The sequence below is a fragment of the Rutidosis leptorrhynchoides genome, chromosome 11 (assembly GCF_046630445.1).
Source record: "Rutidosis leptorrhynchoides isolate AG116_Rl617_1_P2 chromosome 11, CSIRO_AGI_Rlap_v1, whole genome shotgun sequence".
Classification (NCBI taxonomy): domain Eukaryota; kingdom Viridiplantae; phylum Streptophyta; class Magnoliopsida; order Asterales; family Asteraceae; genus Rutidosis; species Rutidosis leptorrhynchoides.
The window spans coordinates 235,953,865-235,975,776 of record NC_092343.1 but is presented as its reverse complement, the minus strand read 5'-3'; the positions used below and the strand labels follow the sequence as shown (position 1 = coordinate 235,975,776).

General features: G+C 37.1%; 1 protein-coding gene across 1 annotated transcript; it reads right to left on the bottom strand.

The window, feature by feature from the left end:
* Positions 1-401: 401 nt before the first annotated feature.
* On the bottom strand, positions 402-2,388 carry LOC139877800 (uncharacterized). The gene is made up of 7 exons (XM_071865219.1): positions 2,296-2,388; positions 1,483-1,530; positions 1,360-1,396; positions 1,177-1,267; positions 970-1,094; positions 792-867; positions 402-599 (listed from the first exon to the last, which is right to left on the bottom strand). The coding sequence occupies exons 1-7, from the start codon at positions 2,310-2,312 to the stop codon at positions 595-597; spliced, it is 399 nt and encodes a 132-aa protein (XP_071721320.1). The 5' UTR covers positions 2,313-2,388; the 3' UTR covers positions 402-594.
* Positions 2,389-21,912: the final 19,524 nt, after the last annotated feature.

Here is a 21,912-nt window from a genome sequence, read left to right as displayed (position 1 = left end):
CATAACCCCGCCGCAACAAAGCGCGGCATGTTCCTACACTCGTTGATGTATCAATTAGAGCATGTGGTCTGCATCCTATAAAGTAACGTCTGTATTGCAAAAGTAAAAAAGAAAAATGTACATTTGAATTCAAGGTCAAAGAAAAACCTGTAGCCTTTATAATATTATAATATATCTATATCTATATTTGATGATAATATACGGTTTACACGCTAGTTAGTATGTAACGGGGACCCGAATACCCGTGGGGATACCCGTTTACCCGCAAGTTAGTAATTAAATGGGGTCCCGTCGGGTTTGGGACAGGGTTTCTTAATCGGGTTTGGGTTCGAGATTACCTATACCCGCCCGATGCCATCCCTATTTGCAGGCAATTAAGCCCATTAAAGTGCAAGTAAACAGGACCAAATTCAGTTTTGACTAAGTAAAATACTTCATCCATCTTGTCTCAAATACTTAAATATAATATGAAATTTATGATGGAAATAACTAGTAGTGAGACAAGTTTTGTCTAAATAAGCTAAGGCTATACACCTTTAGCACTAACCATCAGCTTCGATTTACTCGATGTCCTCAACAGCATCAATAGTTTTGTCAGCCTACAAAACAAAATGACATGCTTAAAGTGGCGTTTAAAAATATTGATTAACCAGACTAGAACAATCTCCAGCATATATAATAATTTTAGTATTGATTTATTTATAATATGACCATATATTTAGTGATTTAGTTCGGTGCACAAGATCTGTAAGACATACATGTCTCCATGAATGAGTGAAATTATTTATTACCTCCGCCGCCACCACTGCTGCCAGCACCTGTGTTGACAGTGAGGCTTTCAATCATGTTGATGAAGCGTACTTTGTTCTACAAAACAAAATCTCAACAAGTATTAATATGCGTAACAGGTTAAAAATGAAAAAATATATGTGTGTGTGTGTGTGTGTGTGTGTGTGTGTGTGTGTGTACCTCATTAAATGTCCCGTCCACCACTTTTTTGAGCTCATCCAAAAAACGCGACATGACGTTTTTAATCAACGTATCTTGAGCCACAGTCATTTCTCGGAAATTATGCACCAAATGTTTTTTTGCATCTACGTACAGTATTTTGAAAGATGGTGGTTAGTGTAGCAATATTTAAATCATATTTATTTGGAATTAGGGAAGGTTTTATACCATCTAAATTTTTAAGAGGAGCTGCTAAATCCCTGACCATTTGGGTACATCTTTCGACAAATTCAAGCTCACTTTCCATTGATTTTCTAATCTACGTATTAGAAATCAAAAAACAGTTAAAAAAAAAAAATTAGAGAAGAAATACGTTTTAATACAAATTATAGTGTTATAATATTTACATACCTCGGTGAAATGTGACTCCCTATTACCAATAACCGTCCTGTAATTGAAACGATATAAACATTTGAAATTAAAATTATTATTACTAGATACCAGATAAATGGTTGAAGACGAGGAGTTACTTACCTCCTTTCATTTAACACACGCATGCACTCGTTGATTTTAGCGTCAAAACTGGCAGGAAAAAAAATATATTTATATATATTATTAAGGTGCAATCAACAAAACATCGAGTAGCATAGCAACCAACTATCATATCATGCAAATTCCAAATAGCACAAACATGCATAAACCAAGAATAAAACCTTAATAGGTCAAATAAACTCATTTTTTCGATAATAAAACTGTATAATAATCAACAACTAAACCCAATCAAATTATGTCAATCACAACAATTATTAAAACTGAATATAAAGAATATATTTGAACTTTCAAAGCAGCAAGGCCTGGTGTTTATGATTTATTTAGTGACACACACATACATATGAAGAGAGTGCTACTGAGTAAAATATATAAAAGGCAAAAAGGGATGGGACTGAAAGCTTTAGCTGTATTCTGAATTGAAAAATAGGGTAAAATGAACTGCCTGCAGCATACTCATGGCCAATTTGGAAATTATCATATAAGATTCACAAACTATTTTGGTTTTAACCAGTGTTACAACGAAATTCTCAAAATCACAATGTGCAAGCTCAACGTTAATACATTATTATGATTTTAACAATTACTTTTAATCATTTTCTTCTTTTTTTAGTTTCAATTGTTTACTCATCATACAGAAGAACTGGTATCAATCAATACATAGAAACATAATTATAGCAGAGCACTTACTTATAATCTCAATAAGTTACAAATATACATACATTATACGAATTACAACTAACCAATGTTTTCCAAAACATCAATTTATTTCTTTACATACGAATTGAAGGAACGTACCTTGAATTTGTCGACATTAATTCAGGATTGATGAAAGAAAAAAGGTTCAAGAGATCGTAAGATTGTGGCCGGATCCTGAACTCTAGGGTTTCTAATTGGGGTTATATCTTGACTGGTTGGGTTGTTGATTTCATGTAATCAGCTATTGGGCTACGAAAACTTGGGCTAAAATGGTTGCCTGGCCCTAGAATTGTACCGTATAAAATATTAGTAACCACATAATCTCAAGAAAGTTTTAAAACGAGGAAAAAAAAAAAAAAAAAACCCATTGAAGTGGGATGCTTTGGTTGGTTAAGGGTCGGCTAATTACGTGCTTTGATACAACAGTGTGGTCTTGTTCGATATTTGAACGTAAAAAATAATAAAGAGATGAAAAAGAAAGGTAAAAAAAAAAATGACATGAAAAAAGTTTTAATTAGAAGAGGAAAAAAAAACTAAAAAAAAAAAAAATCAAATTACCAATTTATCCCCGAAGTTGTGGATAATTACGGGGCTACCATTGTGAACATTATCAACCTCATCCCTTTTCGTATACGTTTTATAATAATGAAGATAAAGAGTGGATGATCAAGTTTGTTATTATTATCCTTTGTTACTATTCTTTTACCTAGGGATGACAAAAATATCCTTTGGTTATCTTTAAATTGCTTTCATCTTATGCTTTCGTCTATATGTTATAATCATTATATATGTTGATATTTATCTAAAATGTTGGAAAATTTAATTGATTTATTAGAAAATCGATTAAATATGATGTATGAATTAAAATTGATGTTAAAGAGTGTGTTTAATGGTTACAATTATTGTGACTTATCACATCTTTTACTTATCAATTATAATGACATTTAATTGTCATTAATTGAGCATCCTTTTGTTTTCCCCCATGACATAATATATAGAGATGTATTCTCTAGTTGTGGGATGATGAATTTGGCTTATGGAAAACACACACAAACTCACGTTCACATAATTTTTCTACAAGCATAATAGTGTTCCATCACATTTTGGACCAAACAAATTTGGTCATGTGTGTTGGCTTACAAAGAACAATGTAGACAACTTTTTCAGGCGTATGGTTCAGGTCCGGTAGTACTACTGCTTCGGCCGTTGTACCCTGGGAAACAGACGACGTGTAGACGGCGAATCTGTTTTAAGGGAACCGGGTCTAACACGGGCCTCGACTTCAACATTTGTTGTTGAATATCTTTCGGCTGCTCTTCGTGAAATGATAAATATCCTTTCCGTTATACGCTTGCTTTTTAAGATATGTCTATTTCATTATATTTGATTTCTTTATTATAATGAATATAATGTATTGATATATTTTCGGGTACTATATTTCTTACAATCTTAAAACAGATTTATAATGAGTACCCGAACAATTTTGGAATAAGTCTAGGAAAAATTATTTTGAAGGATATTATTTGGTTGAATGAGTTATACGATTAAGTATAAATAACACCCGTTAAAAGTCTGAATAGACTGTTTCTTTCATTAGAGTTTGGACGACCGGGAAATGGATATCATTTTACTTTGGCTTGTTATATTACTATGGCTTTGATGTGTAGTATATACGGAGTAAATAATTTAAGAAACATCATGGCCATTTTTGAAATATTTATAAATCTAATAGATGAAGAATTTTTTTTTTTTGGTGTAAACGTCGTTTACACTTCATATTCTTCAGAATAATATATGTTTCATTTGTGAAGTTATTAAAGAGTGTTCATAACGATTGTTTTATAACGATTAAATAGCTTTTGGAAATGTAAACTTGGTTGGAATTGAAAATAAATTCCTAGTTTAATATGACGTTTTGTCAAGTATGGTTTTGACAAAATTTTGTGTATTGAAGTAGTATGAAGAGGTGATCGAAGACTGTTTAAATAAAATATGTGTGGAATTTGTGTCCAAAGAATGTGGTAAACATAATATGATCATTATGGCAAACTGAATGCGTTTTTTTTATATCTTTTTGCCACACTTGTAACAATATTTGTTACATAAGGGTTTAATATAAGTTTTAAATCAAATCGTGGTTTGAAAAAGGATATTTGAAGAGGCAACGTATAATTAATGGGTACAAAATAATCTCATTTAAGTAGAGTTTGTTTCTACATATGAGGTTGGCTATATGTTTTATCCTCTGACAAGTCGGTGGTTTGTATCGAGTATATTTCTATATAATGCTGAAAATAAGTTTGGTCTTTTGACAAACGGATATTTTGCAGAGTTTGTTATGCACGACATTATTTTAGGAAAGGTTCATAACAGTAGTCTAAAAAACGGGATTCGTGAAAACGTTTTCATGTGCCAAGTATGAATTAACTTTATTGAAATACAAAATATATGTGTTATGTGAAAATGGTTAAAACGAATTTTGAACGTTTTTGGATAAATCATGGTCCTTATTAAAGATATGTAAAGTGTGTTTCTACACAAGACGTTTCTTTACATATGGTAAAGATATTGACATATCTAAGTTGTTAAAAATTTGGATGATGGATTTAAAAACATGATGTAGTTTGAGAAAAAATTCAAACATATTGTTTTGGAGTAAAAATTTATTCAAAATATAAGTTCTAATGACTTGTTGGGTCTTGGATTATATTCCATTATGTTGTAAGGTTTAGTACCTTCAGAATATTGTTATATTCAAAACATATAGTTTTGTACCTCCTTTAGTTTGGAATATAATTGGTATTTAAACAGTAAGATCCAGTACTTTATTTATATTGAAAGATAATGGTCCTCAAAATGAAGTTTAATACGTTATTGGTCTTGAAATATAATGGTATTCAAAATAGGAGGTTTATTACCTTTTGGGTTTTGAATATAAACGTATTCAAGACGTGAGATTTTGAAGTAATTTTTTATAATAGTTAACAGGAGATAAACAGCCTACTACGCGATGACGATGTAGTTTGTTAACTATTTGATGGTAAAACTTTAGAACATATTGTTGTTTGTTCTAAATTGTTTTAGTCTCTTAATGAAACGTGCATATGAGACAATGGATGTAAAGATCTTCAACTTGAAGAACTGATTTGCATTCTACGAAAGGGCTGTGATTAGAACTATGTGGATATATTACATATCTCATGAGTGTGAAAAACATGTTTGGTTTAACATGTTTAGTTGAAACCTGTTTGGTTTAACATGTTTAATTGAAACCTGTTTGGTTCAACTTAACTGTGATCATTGGAACTTCCATATTAGTTCAGTGGATGATCACGAGTGAGAATGACTTGGTGGTCATTTCTGGTGGTTGAAACCTATTTGGTTTAACGAGGAAAAAAAAAAAAAACCCATTGAAGTGGGATGCTTTGGTTGGTTAAGGGTCGGCTAATTACGTGCTTTGATACAACAGTGTGGTCTTGTTCGATATTTGAACGTAAAAAATAATAAAGAGATGAAAAAGAAAGGTAAAAAAAATGACATGAAAAAAGTTTTAATTAGAAGAAGAAAAAAAAAACTAAAAAAAAAAAAAAGTCAAATTACCAATTTATCCCCGAAGTTGTGGATAATTACGGGGCTACCATTGTGAACATTATCAACCTCATCCCTTTTCGTATACGTTTTATAATAATGAAGATAAAGAGTGGATGATCAAGTTTGTTATTATTATCCTTTGTTACTATTCTTTTACATAGGGATGACAAAAATATCCTTTGGTTATCTTTAAATTGCTTTCATCTTATGCTTTCGTCTATATGTTATAATCATTATATATGTTGATATTTATCTAAAACTTATACCATTGTTATGCTGAGACCTTGTCGGGTTTAGAAGTCTAAATCACATATCACTCATTCCAATTACTCACGTGGCTATAACCAAGTGCTAGGGACTGATCAATCTTAGAATACAGGGTAAGTAGTTATATTTGCTTAACGTTATAACGAGGGTTAGTACCTACGTATATATAGTAACATATCTGTCACAGAAGAGCTGCCCGATTAAAGGTTGTGATTAGGATAGTTGTTGTAGTATTCAGTGAATGCTAGTCAAATCCAGAAGCAAGATTCGTGTCAGAAGCAAGATTTTTAGATGTTGTAAGATGATCCTATTTGCTTTCAGCTTTGTTTGGATTGGTAATTGTTTAAAAGTCTCCCCTTCAGCTTTTCATTGATCCAAATAGCATAACCTCGTGTTGGTGATTAGTTTCAAGTATCAGTTTGATGAAATGGGGTTGATTATTGATGTCTTTTAAAACCCTTCATACCCATCTTAAAAGCTAGGTTTAAGAAATTATTCCTCATTCCCATTGCACCCTTTTATCAGACCCCCATCTATTGTGAATGTTATGATTGGAAACTAATGCAACCTAAATTACTCTGCGAACATTTTATTCTATGGGGATTTTTTTATACTGCTAATTTATATATTTTATCATGTACATGCATTTATTTTGTTGTTAGGGAGAATCGGAGTCCACATCTTCATATACAGAGTTATTTTACGATGTAAACTTCAAAAGTCTGGTTTATTTCATGGTTGCTCCTACTTTGTGTTACCAGGTACAAAACACTCAAACCTACACTACTCTACAACTGGTTAATATTTTGTATTTTGACTAATATATGTATGCAGAACTTATGAAATTGTATGATCGTTACAACAACAACAACAACAACAAAACTCAAATCGTTATGATTTAAAGAAAAAAAATTATTTTGTTTGAACACATTATGCAAGCAATGGACAGTGTTGATCATGCTATGTACTTTGCTTTCTTGAGCACTTACATCACCGTATTTAACCTAACATTAAGTTAGGGTCATCGAAGGTCATCTAACCCTGCAATGGGCAAAAATAAGAGTGGCTTCTTTGCAGGAACTATTCATTGTTTTCTAACTGTTTACACATTTACATATCGAATATCAGACAGGAAAATAGTTCATGTGTAACATCCCGCCTTTTTCCGTCAACTTTTCCGTTTAACTATTTAAGTTCCGTTATTCGTTTATAACACATCTCGTTAATACGCGTATGAATTATTCCGTTTAGGTAATTCCCGCACCCGAAGTAAAGTCGAGGGACTAAAGTTGCCAAATGGAGAAAGAGATGACTAGGTCAACTAGTCAACTCTTTCCTCTCCATTCATTTTATCACCTCCCCAAATATTACTTCACCCTTTTCCTCTCAAACCTTCAAGCCTTCAATCATCATCTAAATTCGTTCAAGGAGGATTCCATCAAAACAAATTGCATATTTGAACTCCTCGTGATCTCCTCTTCGATTCCATACCAACCTCATCAAATTTGGGTAACTTTCTAAAATCACTAATCTTTGTGTTCTTGAGATTTTTAAGTTATAAGTTTGTTAATTAGTGTCTATGGCTCAAGTTTAGTTTGTCTATGTGATTTGTATGCTTGATTTTGATATTTTGAAGTAACTAGTTCATATGGAAAGTTAACATGTTTAATCTTGGATTTTAAGTGTTCATATGTTGTTAGATGCTAAGACTTCATGTTTTAATCTTGTTCCTAGTGTTACTAGCTTCATTATGATGTAAAGATTGACCAAGGAAACCCCTTAAAATTGATTATGAAACTTGGTGATTTTTGGTTAGGGTTTCATGAATTAAGAATGAACCTTTGATGCATTAAATGACATGAATGTTAATTGTAAGTGTTAGGTTGTGTTGTATGCTTAATTACCTACGAAACGGCATATCGTTCATGTAATTTGGTTACCGAATCATTAAATTGCAATATTGACTTGAATGCATTGATTATGGAACATTAAATGCGATTTTTGATTGTTATAAGTGCAAGTTTGATTGATGATATGTGTTTAGTTGCATTCCTCGTCAAAATACCTTTCCAACGATGTATGATAGGCGTTATAAGTGTTTGCGGGTCAAGAATTGTGTTAGAATTGGTTTTGGTTCGTGCATATTTAAAAAGCAGAAAAGTAGCTGAAGCAGCAGGGTGGCGCGGCGCGCCATACCCCCCGCGCGGCGCGCCAATACTGGGCTGTCCAAGCTTGTCCAATTTACAAAAATGTTTGCTATGCTATGGACCTCCGATTCACATGTAACTTGTTCTAACATGCTTATATATGATTAAAAACCTCAGAAAATTTGTTCGGGACCCGACCCGAACATGTTGACTTTTTCGTTGACTTTGACCCGACCAAGTTTGACTTTTTGTCAAACTTAACCAATTAATTATGCAATCTTCCTAACATGTTTTTATATACTTGTAACTTGCATGAAACTTGACAATTTGCTTCACATGCTACTTAATCGAGTCGTGTCGAGCCATAGGACAAATTGAACAACTTTGACCCCTCGTGACTATCGTTATTGATACAACCTATTTGTTTAGGTCAAGACTAGCATTGTTACTTGCACGTTTACTTGTCGAAGTACTTTTTGGTTCGTGCATACAAGGTGAGATCATAGTCCCACTTTTACTCTTTTTGAACTTACTTTTGGGATGAGAAAACATAAACGTTCTTTTGAACTAAGTGAACACAAGTACATGAAAACAAACATTCTACATACGAGTTTGAACACAAATCCTCAATTCGATTATCATTAGTTACACTTGACGGGTGTAAGCGAGAACTTATGTTATATGGCCATATGGGTTTGACAAACCCTCACTTCGGACGGTTCGCTACCGTCTACGGGTGAAATATATTTTTGAGAAACAGTGTATGTTCTAACACTATTATGATGGGGTTCAATGGAAGGAAACGTTAAGCCTTGATAATTGGGTGCTCGTGAATATTAACTTTTGGAATGTTTTACTACTTTATTAATGTTGCAAATCTTGTGGATCGACTTAACTTACTTTTACTCACTTATTTATTAAACCTATGATTTCACCAACGTTTTCGTTGACAGATTCTCTATGTTTTTCTCAGGTCCTTGAACTTAGGTGTTACATGCTTCCGCACATACTTTTTGATACTTGCTTTGGATGTCGAGTATACTTGCATTGTGGAGCGTCTTTTGGCTACTTTAAACTATGTCGCACGTGTTTCATATGAACTATGACTTTTGTTATGTTTTGTCTTGGGAATTACTTTTGTAAACATTGAAACATCCTTTATGAAATGAATGCGACATATTTTCGGTCAAACTTTGTTATAAATGCTTATGACCAGGTAATGGGACCGTACGTATGCGACGCCGTCATTTGACGATTTGTCGGGGTCGCTACAAGTGGTATCAGAGCTTTGGTTGTAGGGATTTAGAGTTCATTGGTGTCGACCCCGAGTCATAGGGTACATTGGTGAGTCTAGACTACAACCGGCATATAGACTTGACATAGGAATTACTTGACTATGTGTGCATTTATACTCGAACTCTCTTACTCATATCTACTCTTACTCTATCTTGCTCTTGCGTTGTATAATTTAATTGACACGCCACCTTGACTATATGTGGTAATGTCGAATGCACATATGAATTAGGGTAATATAATTCCCGGAAGTTATATTACGGTGACTCATATGAACATACCGACATTATGACATAAAGAATTTAAGGCGAGTCAAGGATAATTTTCTCTTTATCTTTATTCCATATCACGGTTAGTATTATTTAGAATACTAACCAACGGTATTCTTTTGTTTTGAAGGAACAATGGCTCGTCGACGCGCTCCTCCCGAAACTCCCGAACAAGCTTTGCAACGCATGATAGCCACCGCCGTGGATGCGGCCATGGCCGAACACTCCTCCAACAACAACAATAACAACAATCGCAACAACAACAATGGAGCCGGTAATTCAAACGAAGGGTGTTCCTACAAGGCTTTCATGGGGTGCAAACCTCACACTTTTGATGGGACCGGGGGACCGGTTGTACTTACTAGATGGTTCGAACAAACGGAGGCCGTCTTTAGCATAAGCGGTTGCCGGGACCAAGACAAGGTCAAATATTCCTCCCACACGTTCTCCGGTGTTGCTCTCACTTGGTGGAACACCTATGTTCAATCGGTGGGTACCGATGAAGCTCATGCCCTCTCTTGGGCCGATTTGAAAGAAAAGATGATTGTTGAATACTTTCCGCGCGAAGAAACCCGAAAGCTCGAGCAAGAACTAAGAGCTTTGAAGGCGGTCGGGAACGATCTTAAGGCTTATAATCTACGCTTCGCCGAACTATCTTTGATGTGTCCCAAACTCGTTAACCCCGAATCCGAAAGGGTAGAGCTCTACATGCACGGTCTTCCACAAAGCATCAAACAAGGGGTGATGTCATCCAAACCCGCTACTCATCAAGCCGCTATGAACATGGCCCGCCAACTAATTGAAACGGTTGACGAAATCGTAGTGCCGGCACCTAAGGCCGAAGAAAAGTCGGGTGGCAACAAAAGGAAATGGGAAGCCACTCCATCAACCAACTACAACAACAACACCTACACCAAAAAGCCCTTCAACAACGATGGCAAGAAGGGTTATGTCGGGAACTTGCCTTCTTGCAACAAATGCCACAAGCATCATTACGGCGAGTGTAGCAAGTTAATTTGCCACCGATGTCAAGGGGTTGGTCACAAAGCCAACAATTGCACAAGCGTCGCTCCCGCCGCTCGAAAGGTGCCAAATCCTTCCAAGACGGCGACATGTTATGAATGTGGTCAACCGGGTCATTATAGGAACGAATGCCCGAAGAAGAAAGCCAACCCCAACAACCGAGGCCGAGCCTTCAACATCAACACCGAGGAAGCCCGGGATGACAATGAACTAGTCACGGGTACGTTTCTTCTCAACAACTCTTATGTTACTTGCTTATTCGATTCGGGTGCCGATAAATGTTTTGTGTCTAAGACTTTGGCTCCTACTCTTTGCACTCCACCACATCCTTTAGATACTACTTATTCCATTGAAGTGGCCGACGGAAAACTCTTAAGTGCCGACACATATTACCGGGGGTGTACTTTGAACATTTTGGGTAATGAATTTGAAATTGACTTGATACCCATTGAACTAGGGAGTTTTGATGTAATAATCGGTATGAATTGGATGGTCAAAAACAAATCTCACATTCTTTGCGATCTTCACGCAATCCGAATTCCTATCGAGAATGGTGAACCCTTGATTGTCTATGGCGACAAAAATTGCACCGGACTCAATCTCGTTTCGTGCCTTAAAGTTCGAAAGCTACTTCGCAAGGGTTGTTTCGCGATTCTTGCTCACGTTAAGAAAGTCGAGGCCGACGAAAAGCGCATCGATGATGTGCCGATTGTTAGTGACTTTTCCGATGTATTTCCCGACGAATTACCGGGTCTTCCACCTCATCGACCGGTTGAATTTCAAATCGATCTTATTCCGGGAGCCGCACCCGTAGCTCGTGCACCATATAGACTCGCTCCATCCGAATTGCAAGAATTGCAAAGTCAAATCCAAGAGTTACTTGACCGTGGTTTCATTCAACCTAGCCATTCACCATGGGGCGCTCCGATTTTGTTCGTTAAGAAGAAAGACGGATCCCTACGAATGTGCATCGATTATCGTGAATTGAACAAATTGACGGTTAAAAACCGATATCCTCTTCCGCGCATTGATGATCTCTTTGATCAACTACAAGGTTCTCGTGTATATTCAAAAATCGATCTCCGTTCGGGTTATCATCAACTAAGGGTTAAGGGGGAAGATATCTCCAAAACCGCTTTCCGGACTCGTTATGGTAGTTATGAATTCCTCGTCATGCCTTTTGGTCTCACTAACGCACCGGCGGTGTTTATGGATCTCATGAACCGCGTGTGCAAACCTTATCTCGACAAATTCGTTATCGTATTCATTGACGATATTTTGGTCTATTCTAAAAGCGAAGAGGAACACAAAGAACATCTCCGGCTCGTGCTTGAACTCTTGAGAAAAGAACAACTCTATGCCAAATTCTCCAAGTGTGAATTTTGGTTGAAGGAAGTCCAATTCCTCGGTCACGTTGTAAGTGATCAAGGCATTAAAGTCGATCCCGCAAAGATCGAAGCCATTAGTAAATGGGAGGCTCCTACTACTCCTACTCAAATTCGTCAATTCTTGGGTCTTGCCGGATACTATCGTAAATTCATCAAGGATTTCTCCTTAATCGCTCGTCCTCTAACCGCGTTAACTCATAAGGATCGAAAATTCGTTTGGACATCCGAACAAGAAACCGCATTCCAAATCTTGAAAACTAAGCTAACCACCGCTCCTATCTTGTCACTTCCCGAAGGCAATGATGATTTTGTTGTATATTGCGATGCCTCGAAAAACGGTTATGGATGCGTATTAATGCAACGAAAGAAAGTCATTGCTTATGCCTCTCGTCAACTCAAGGTTCACGAACGAAACTACACGACACATGATCTTGAACTCGGAGCCGTCATCTTTGCACTTAAGTTATGGCGACATCATCTTCTTGGTACCAAGAGTACTATCTTCACCGATCACAAAAGTCTCCAACATATCTTCGACCAAAAGCAACTAAACATGAGACAACGAAGGTGGATCGAAACCTTGAACGATTACAATTGCGAGCTTCGTTACCACCCCGGAAAGGCAAACGTAGTGGCCGATGCCTTAAGTCGAAAGGAAAGAACGGTACCTCTTCGCGTCCGAGCTTTAAACATCACCATCCACTCTAACCTTAATAGCCAAATTCGTGTAGCTCAAGAGGAAGCTCTTAAGGACAACCACATCGGACGTGAACTTTTAAACATCCTCATTTCTCGATTCGAAGTTAAGGAGAACGGACTTCGATATTACGCCGGAAGAATTTGGGTGCCTAGATATGGCGATTTACGAGACCTCATCCTAGACGAAGCCCACAAATCACGATACTCGATCCATCCCGGCGCCAATAAGATGTACCACGACCTTAAAGAACAATATTGGTGGCCGAACATCAAAAAGGAAGTTGCTAGATACGTAGCCAAATGTTTGACTTGTGCTAAAGTCAAAGCCGAACACCAAAGACCGTCCGGGTTACTTCAACAACCCGAGATCCCACAATGGAAGTGGGAAAGGATCACGATGGATTTTATCACCAAACTACCGAAAACGTCGGGCGGTTATGATACTATTTGGGTCATTGTCGATCGCCTCACCAAATCCGCGCACTTTCTCGCCATGAAAGAAACCGACAAAATGGAAAAACTTGCACGACTTTACATTAAGGAGATTGTAGCCCGACACGGTGTACCTTTATCAATCATCTCCGACCGAGACGGCCGTTTCGTTTCTAGATTTTGGCGTACGTTGCAAGAAGCGTTGGGAACGCGTTTAGACATGAGTACCGCATATCATCCTCAAACCGATGGGCAAAGTGAACGTACCATACAAACATTGGAGGATATGTTACGAGCTTGCGTTGTTGATTTTGGAAAAGCTTGGGACAAGCACTTACCTCTCGCCGAGTTCTCATATAACAATAGTTATCACGCGAGTATTAAGGCCGCACCTTTTGAAGCATTATATGGCCGAAAATGTCGCTCTCCTCTTTGTTGGGCCGAAGTAGGTGACGTGCAAATTTCCGGGCCCGAACTCATTCACGAAACCACCGAAAAGATCCTTCAAATCCGAGATAGGCTTCGGACGGCCCGGAGTCGTCAAAAGTGCTATACCGATAAAAGACGCAAAGACCTCGAATTTCAAGTCGGTGATCGCGTCATGTTAAAAGTCGCACCTTGGAAAGGTGTCATTCGTTTTGGGAAACGTGGGAAACTAAATCCGCGGTATGTTGGTCCTTTCGAGATCTTGGAACGCGTTGGAACCGTTGCTTATCGTTTAGATCTCCCGCCTCAACTAAACTCCGTTCATCCTACATTTCATGTATCTAATTTGAAAAGGTGTCTTGCCGAGCCCGATATCGTCGTACCTCTCGAGGAACTTACTATTAATGACAAACTCCATTTTGTGGAGGAACCGGTTGAAATTGTGGACTACGTCGAGAAGGAATTGAAACAAAGTCGGATCCCAATTGTTAAGGTCCGTTGGAACGCCAAGAGGGGACCCGAGTTTACTTGGGAAAGAGAAGATCAAATGCGAAAGAAACATCCTCATCTATTTCCGGTTCCGGAATCGTCGGACCCCGAGGAGAAACGACGATCATTACGCCTACTTAAATTTCGGGACGAAATTTCTTTTAAGGAGTAGGTAATGTAACATCCCGCCTTTTTCCGTCAACTTTTCCGTTTAACTATTTAAGTTCCGTTATTCGTTTATAACACATCTCGTTAATACGCGTATGAATTATTCCGTTTAGGTAATTCCCGCACCCGAAGTAAAGTCGAGGGACTAAAGTTGCCAAATGGAGAAAGAGATGACTAGGTCAACTAGTCAACTCTTTCCTCTCCATTCATTTTATCACCTCCCCAAATATTACTTCACCCTTTTCCTCTCAAACCTTCAAGCCTTCAATCATCATCTAAATTCGTTCAAGGAGGATTCCATCAAAACAAATTGCATATTTGAACTCCTCGTGATCTCCTCTTCGATTCCATACCAACCTCATCAAATTTGGGTAACTTTCTAAAATCACTAATCTTTGTGTTCTTGAGATTTTTAAGTTATAAGTTTGTTAATTAGTGTCTATGGCTCAAGTTTAGTTTGTCTATGTGATTTGTATGCTTGATTTTGATATTTTGAAGTAACTAGTTCATATGGAAAGTTAACATGTTTAATCTTGGATTTTAAGTGTTCATATGTTGTTAGATGCTAAGACTTCATGTTTTAATCTTGTTCCTAGTGTTACTAGCTTCATTATGATGTAAAGATTGACCAAGGAAACCCCTTAAAATTGATTATGAAACTTGGTGATTTTTGGTTAGGGTTTCATGAATTAAGAATGAACCTTTGATGCATTAAATGACATGAATGTTAATTGTAAGTGTTAGGTTGTGTTGTATGCTTAATTACCTACGAAACGGCATATCGTTCATGTAATTTGGTTACCGAATCATTAAATTGCAATATTGACTTGAATGCATTGATTATGGAACATTAAATGCGATTTTTGATTGTTATAAGTGCAAGTTTGATTGATGATATGTGTTTAGTTGCATTCCTCGTCAAAATACCTTTCCAACGATGTATGATAGGCGTTATAAGTGTTTGCGGGTCAAGAATTGTGTTAGAATTGGTTTTGGTTCGTGCATATTTAAAAAGCAGAAAAGTAGCTGAAGCAGCAGGGTGGCGCGGCGCGCCATACCCCCCGCGCGGCGCGCCAATACTGGGCTGTCCAAGCTTGTCCAATTTACAAAAATGTTTGCTATGCTATGGACCTCCGATTCACATGTAACTTGTTCTAACATGCTTATATATGATTAAAAACCTCAGAAAATTTGTTCGGGACCCGACCCGAACATGTTGACTTTTTCGTTGACTTTGACCCGACCAAGTTTGACTTTTTGTCAAACTTAACCAATTAATTATGCAATCTTCCTAACATGTTTTTATATACTTGTAACTTGCATGAAACTTGACAATTTGCTTCACATGCTACTTAATCGAGTCGTGTCGAGCCATAGGACAAATTGAACAACTTTGACCCCTCGTGACTATCGTTATTGATACAACCTATTTGTTTAGGTCAAGACTAGCATTGTTACTTGCACGTTTACTTGTCGAAGTACTTTTTGGTTCGTGCATACAAGGTGAGATCATAGTCCCACTTTTACTCTTTTTGAACTTACTTTTGGGATGAGAAAACATAAACGTTCTTTTGAACTAAGTGAACACAAGTACATGAAAACAAACATTCTACATACGAGTTTGAACACAAATCCTCAATTCGATTATCATTAGTTACACTTGACGGGTGTAAGCGAGAACTTATGTTATATGGCCATATGGGTTTGACAAACCCTCACTTCGGACGGTTCGCTACCGTCTACGGGTGAAATATATTTTTGAGAAACAGTGTATGTTCTAACACTATTATGATGGGGTTCAATGGAAGGAAACGTTAAGCCTTGATAATTGGGTGCTCGTGAATATTAACTTTTGGAATGTTTTACTACTTTATTAATGTTGCAAATCTTGTGGATCGACTTAACTTACTTTTACTCACTTATTTATTAAACCTATGATTTCACCAACGTTTTCGTTGACAGATTCTCTATGTTTTTCTCAGGTCCTTGAACTTAGGTGTTACATGCTTCCGCACATACTTTTTGATACTTGCTTTGGATGTCGAGTATACTTGCATTGTGGAGCGTCTTTTGGCTACTTTAAACTATGTCGCACGTGTTTCATATGAACTATGACTTTTGTTATGTTTTGTCTTGGGAATTACTTTTGTAAACATTGAAACATCCTTTATGAAATGAATGCGACATATTTTCGGTCAAACTTTGTTATAAATGCTTATGACCAGGTAATGGGACCGTACGTATGCGACGCCGTCATTTGACGATTTGTCGGGGTCGCTACATCATGCTAAATATGATGTGGTTTAATTCTGTTGTTAACTGCATAGTTACTGTGCATTGATGTAAGACCCGAATATTTATTTTGTATACTTGTTTATTAAAGACATACGAGATCGGGCTTCGTTGAATATTTACATACATTAAAAATTGGAAAAGTAGCTGTTTCTGTCAACCTGCGCGCCGCGCAAAGCGGCTGCGCGCCGCGCAAATGCACGCTGACAGCACCCTCTTTATTTTAATTGTTTTAATGAGGGGCAAATGGGTAATTTCACTTAAGGCCGGATTTGTGTGCCATATTAGCTAGTTTGGATCAGTTTTGGATCATTTTCATGTCCATTCGTCCCTTCCAAATATCTAGAGAGAGAGAGAGATTTAGAGAGAGATTGGAGGTTTTGGTGAGGAAGAAGCTCGAATCGTTCAAAGTCTCGGGTTTTAAAGTTGTTCCTTTCGTTCTCGACTACACGGTGATAGTATTGGTAAGCTCAAACTCCGAATTTCATTAATTTGATTTGTTATCCAAGTTAGGGTTTTGAGTTAGATTGTTGTGTAACCCTTTTAGGTGATGAAATGGGTTTATGGTGACTAGTTATTCTTGTCACTTGGCGGGTTTTGGGTTGGTTGGCGGTTTGGCCTTGATTAGGCTTTGATTATGAGTTTAATCACTTGTGTTAGTGATTATGGAAGTATTGAAACCCATTTAAGGTTATTTGGTTGACTAAATTTGACTTTGGGTCAAATTAGGGTTTGGTGGTAATTATGACCCGATTGGCGATTTAATGAGGTTTATAAACTTAAAATGGATTAAGTTGAAGTATAAGACCAAGTTAAATGTGTTTTGGTGTCAAAACTTGTAAAGGATGAGATTTTGACCTTTATGGGTCAAAATTAGGGTTTAAGTGTCAAAATGGGTATGACACGTGTTTGACACTTGAGTTCGGGTTTAATTGGCTTATTAACCATTCTCACTTGTGTTAGTGATTATTGGTTAGTTTTGGGCACGGTTTGTACTTGGAAGTGCAAATGGGTCGAAATTGCACTAAGGGTTGAATTGGGTTGATTTGTGAATCCACTCTAAGTGTATTGTTGAAATTGTGATAATGGATTAGGTATTTTTCCATTGGCGACTTGCAGATTACTTGGAAGCTTTCTTCAAGACTTCAAGGTGAGTGATATTATCCTATGTACATATGTATGTGTAGGATGAGTGCGGGTCGGGTGAAGTGATTCTCGGCTATAGAGCTCACTTCACATGTAGGGGGACTCGATGGACTTTTGTATAAGTCCAATTGGCACGGTTGTGCGTTTTGGTTGACCATCTTTGGCGAAGCACACGTTTGTGTGTACATTATCACACGTGATTGTGATTTGGATGTTGTGGCCCCGATGTGGTGGATTTTATAATCCCGTGACCGTGGGTTGAGTTGGAGAAGTGAATCGCGTGTGGTTTCGGATTCACGATGACGCGTGTGGTTTCGGTCATCTTATCAAATGAATCTCGTGTAGTTCGGATCCATGGTGACTCGTGTAGTTCGGTCATCTTATTGAGATAGTAATCTCGTGTGGTTTCGGATTACTAAGGCTCGTGTAGTTCGGCCAATCTTCATTGTGGTGTTTGGTTCTCGGTATTTGGGTTAAGGTGTTAACCTTATTCGTTCATATATTGTTATATTATTGTATTGTTGTGTTGTAGCTAACCCTCCGGGTGTAGCTATTTGGCTTTGTTCACATCGTCGTTGGTGAACTTATATTGTTGTTGTATCTTTAGCTTGATGCTTAGAGATCGTATGTATGCTTAGTGTAGATGCTTTATACTTGGACGCTACGGTATGCGGTATTTGTTTTATGTGGCGTGTCCATTTTATACATATATATGTATGTAGTATATTATCATTCACTAAGCGTTAGCTTACCCTCTCGTTGTTGACTCTTTTTATAGATTGCATGCGGACAGTGGCTCGGGTAAGTGCGAGGACTAGAAGACTTGCATAGTTTGCTTTAGAGACTTGCTTTTGGATTGTTTAGGATTGGGTAGCGTATCCCCAATCGCCATGCTCGGCTTCGTTTTGTATTAAAAGTCTTATGGTCAAATATTATATTTTGGTACTCAAGGGGTAATTTGGGTCGATGTGGGACCCACTTCATAAACTTAATTTTATTAATTAAATGTGCTAGTTTTATATATATGAATTCATGGTTAAAAGCGTTTGGGCTAAAAACGTCGGGAACGGGTCAAACATTTTCACATTTCAAGGGAAACCGGACAGCGGGCTGCCAGACAGGTTCTGCGCGCCGCACAACCTGTTGGCGCGCCGCGCAACACAGCCTTCAGCAAATTTTTTTTTTTTAGTCATGAAATTTAACGGGGTTTTGTCGTGGTAAGGTTTGGGTTGTTACAATTGAGATATCATTTAATATAATAATACGGGGCATATTTGCTTGTAGATTAACTATCCTCGTACTGCTGTTATACGAAAGGGTTGGGTGATACGGCAACTCATCAAGCTAGAAATATTTACTGGGCTCATGCATTTCATTATCGAACAAGTAATTCCCCTTCGCCTTTTGAGCTTATCAATTCCGTTTCTTTACTCGAGCATTTCAAATTTTGTTCTGATATGGTATGCTACTTTGGCAGTATATCAATCCAAATGTCAAGAACTCACGACATCCATTAAAAGGAGACATTTTATATGCAATTGAGCGGCTTCTAAAGCTCTCAGTTCCAAATTTATATGTTTGGCTCAGCATGTTTTACTGCTTTTTTCACCTTTAGTAAGTCTTTACCGCTTTTACGATGACTGACCTACTTGTGTTTCTCTACCAGTTTCTCATGTTCGCTTCAGCTATGCAATATGTAACTTAAAAGAACACTGGCGAAACGTAACAATTGCTAATGGACTTTACCAAAAAAAAAACATTTGCTTATGGATTATCACTCTTCGTCACGCTAACAATTGAGTGAGAAAAGAAAAGAAATAATAATTCATGGAAAAAGAGTTGGATGGTGGTGAAGTTATAGTAGAGATTACAGGTGACCAAGTAACAATAACGTCGAATTCTAATGAATCGAATGGGCAGCAGGTTGAGGCCGCCATTGAGAAACAAGAATCTGAAACTGGGTCTTACTCATTTAAAAAGTACCTTCAGGTAGACCAACCAACTATACCTATACCAGTTGTTCAATTGAATCAAGACCTAGGTCTCCGATCAAGGAAAAAACTTCCATCCTTTACCAGTTTTTCGACTATCGAAATACCAACTATTAAGGTCAATGATCTGGACACTGCTAACAAAATATCATTAGCACAGTCTTCATACCCGAAGGCGAAATCAAGACTCATTGAACCAACAATTCCCAGCAGTTGGAAGATAGATAACAATATTGTGACAACAACTGCTTCTCCTTCTGAAAAGTCAAAAACCCCCAAATTCACCCTTTCAATAACACCGAAAACGCCATTAATAACGTCACAAGTAGAAGAGAACGATGATGATGAAGTATATTTTGCAGGACTTCTCAAAGCAAATCAGCCTAGAAAACGATCCAATAAAATCAAGGTTCTGTTTTTAATTGAGTTTAGTATATTTGTTTCCATTCCAGTGGTTCTCATTTCAAGTATAACAATGGATAGGCTAGAGAATTGCAAAATTTGGGATTTAGATTTGTGGAAATGGTGTGTTTTGGTATTATCAATTTTGTGTGGCCGTCTGCTTTCAGAGTGGTTTATAAATGTGGTAGTTTTCTTAATTGAAAAGGAGTTCTTGCTTAAAAAGAAAGTTCTGGATTTTGTATATAGTTTTTAAAAGAGCGTTCACGTTTTTATATGGTTGGGTTTAATTCTATTAACATGGGGTCTCTTGATAAACCACAGCGTTGATAGATCAAGAGACACGACAAAGGTTCTAAATCATATCACAAGAGGGACTACATCTACACTAGTTGGTGCAGGTGCATGGATACTCAAAACTCTGTTTGTAAAGATTTTAGCTTCTTCATTTCATCTAAAAATATTCTTCGATAGGATTCAAGAAAACATCTTCCATTAATACGTTCTATGTATACAACATTACTAGTTTAATATTAATAGTATTGTAGTTGTAAGCAAGGTTGCAAAAATCGTTACTCGGAGAGTACTTGATCGAGATTTTTAACAAGTACTCAGCAACTCAGGGAGTACTCAAGCTTGAGCTATTTTTTATATTGTATGCTTAGAAGTTTTGAAGCGTGCTGGAACCCTAGAAATGAGTTAATTGTGTTTGTATGCCCAGTGGTGGGATCTATAGATGAGGGCTATATAGATCCCCAAGGCTCCCCAGCTTAGCAATTTTAGCCACCGATATGTAATGTTGGTCAAGAGAGCCGTGGAATACAAGTTTGACCGATTGTCATTCTCTCTCTTGATCTTCATACACCTTCATACATATTCATACATCTAGGGTCCTAACAAATTTGATGATTATCGCATGAATTTTATCCAAAAAACATATTCAGCAATTTTAACGGATTTATCAAATCTGGCAATCTCATCATCAAAATAACAGAACACAAATTCATTTCCGAAATTATATCGTTAGCACTTACTGATTATCATTTATAGATTCAGAACTCATTAAAGTATCAAAATCAGAATACAGTATCAGCTTCGAACAATGTCTTCATCTTCATCATCATGCTTATAATTTACATATATTCAATTGATAACTGTGATGCCTCGTACTAAATCAACATGTATGGACCATCAACAACAGGATCATTACAAGGTTAAACACTATATGATGTTTCAAAAGGAGTTTGCATTCATGATAAAAGGTGACGTCTTAACCAACGTCAAAAGTTTAACATCCGCAAGTATGCTTCTACGAATAGCAAGCACAAATAATAGTACGTGACCCGTGGGTCGTTACAAATCATTGTTTCAAAAGTAGTAAAGTTTATGAATGCAAGTTAAACGTTTCATGCGGTGACAACTCTAACAAGCGCAGTGGGTGTCTACAAAGCATGACTAGTACAGCGGAAGCAAGCAAACCTTAAGCACCTGAGAAAAACATTCTTAAAAACGTCAACACGAATGTTGATGAGCTATAGTTTAAGTATAACAGTAATGTAATGTAGGCCACGAGATTTCAGTGCTTCAACCAGCAATATAAATCAGTGATTCAAATCAGTATGATAATGTATATGTTTATCCGTGGCCACTTGGTAACTAACTTAACGTTTATAATACCCCCTGAAAGTACACTTGA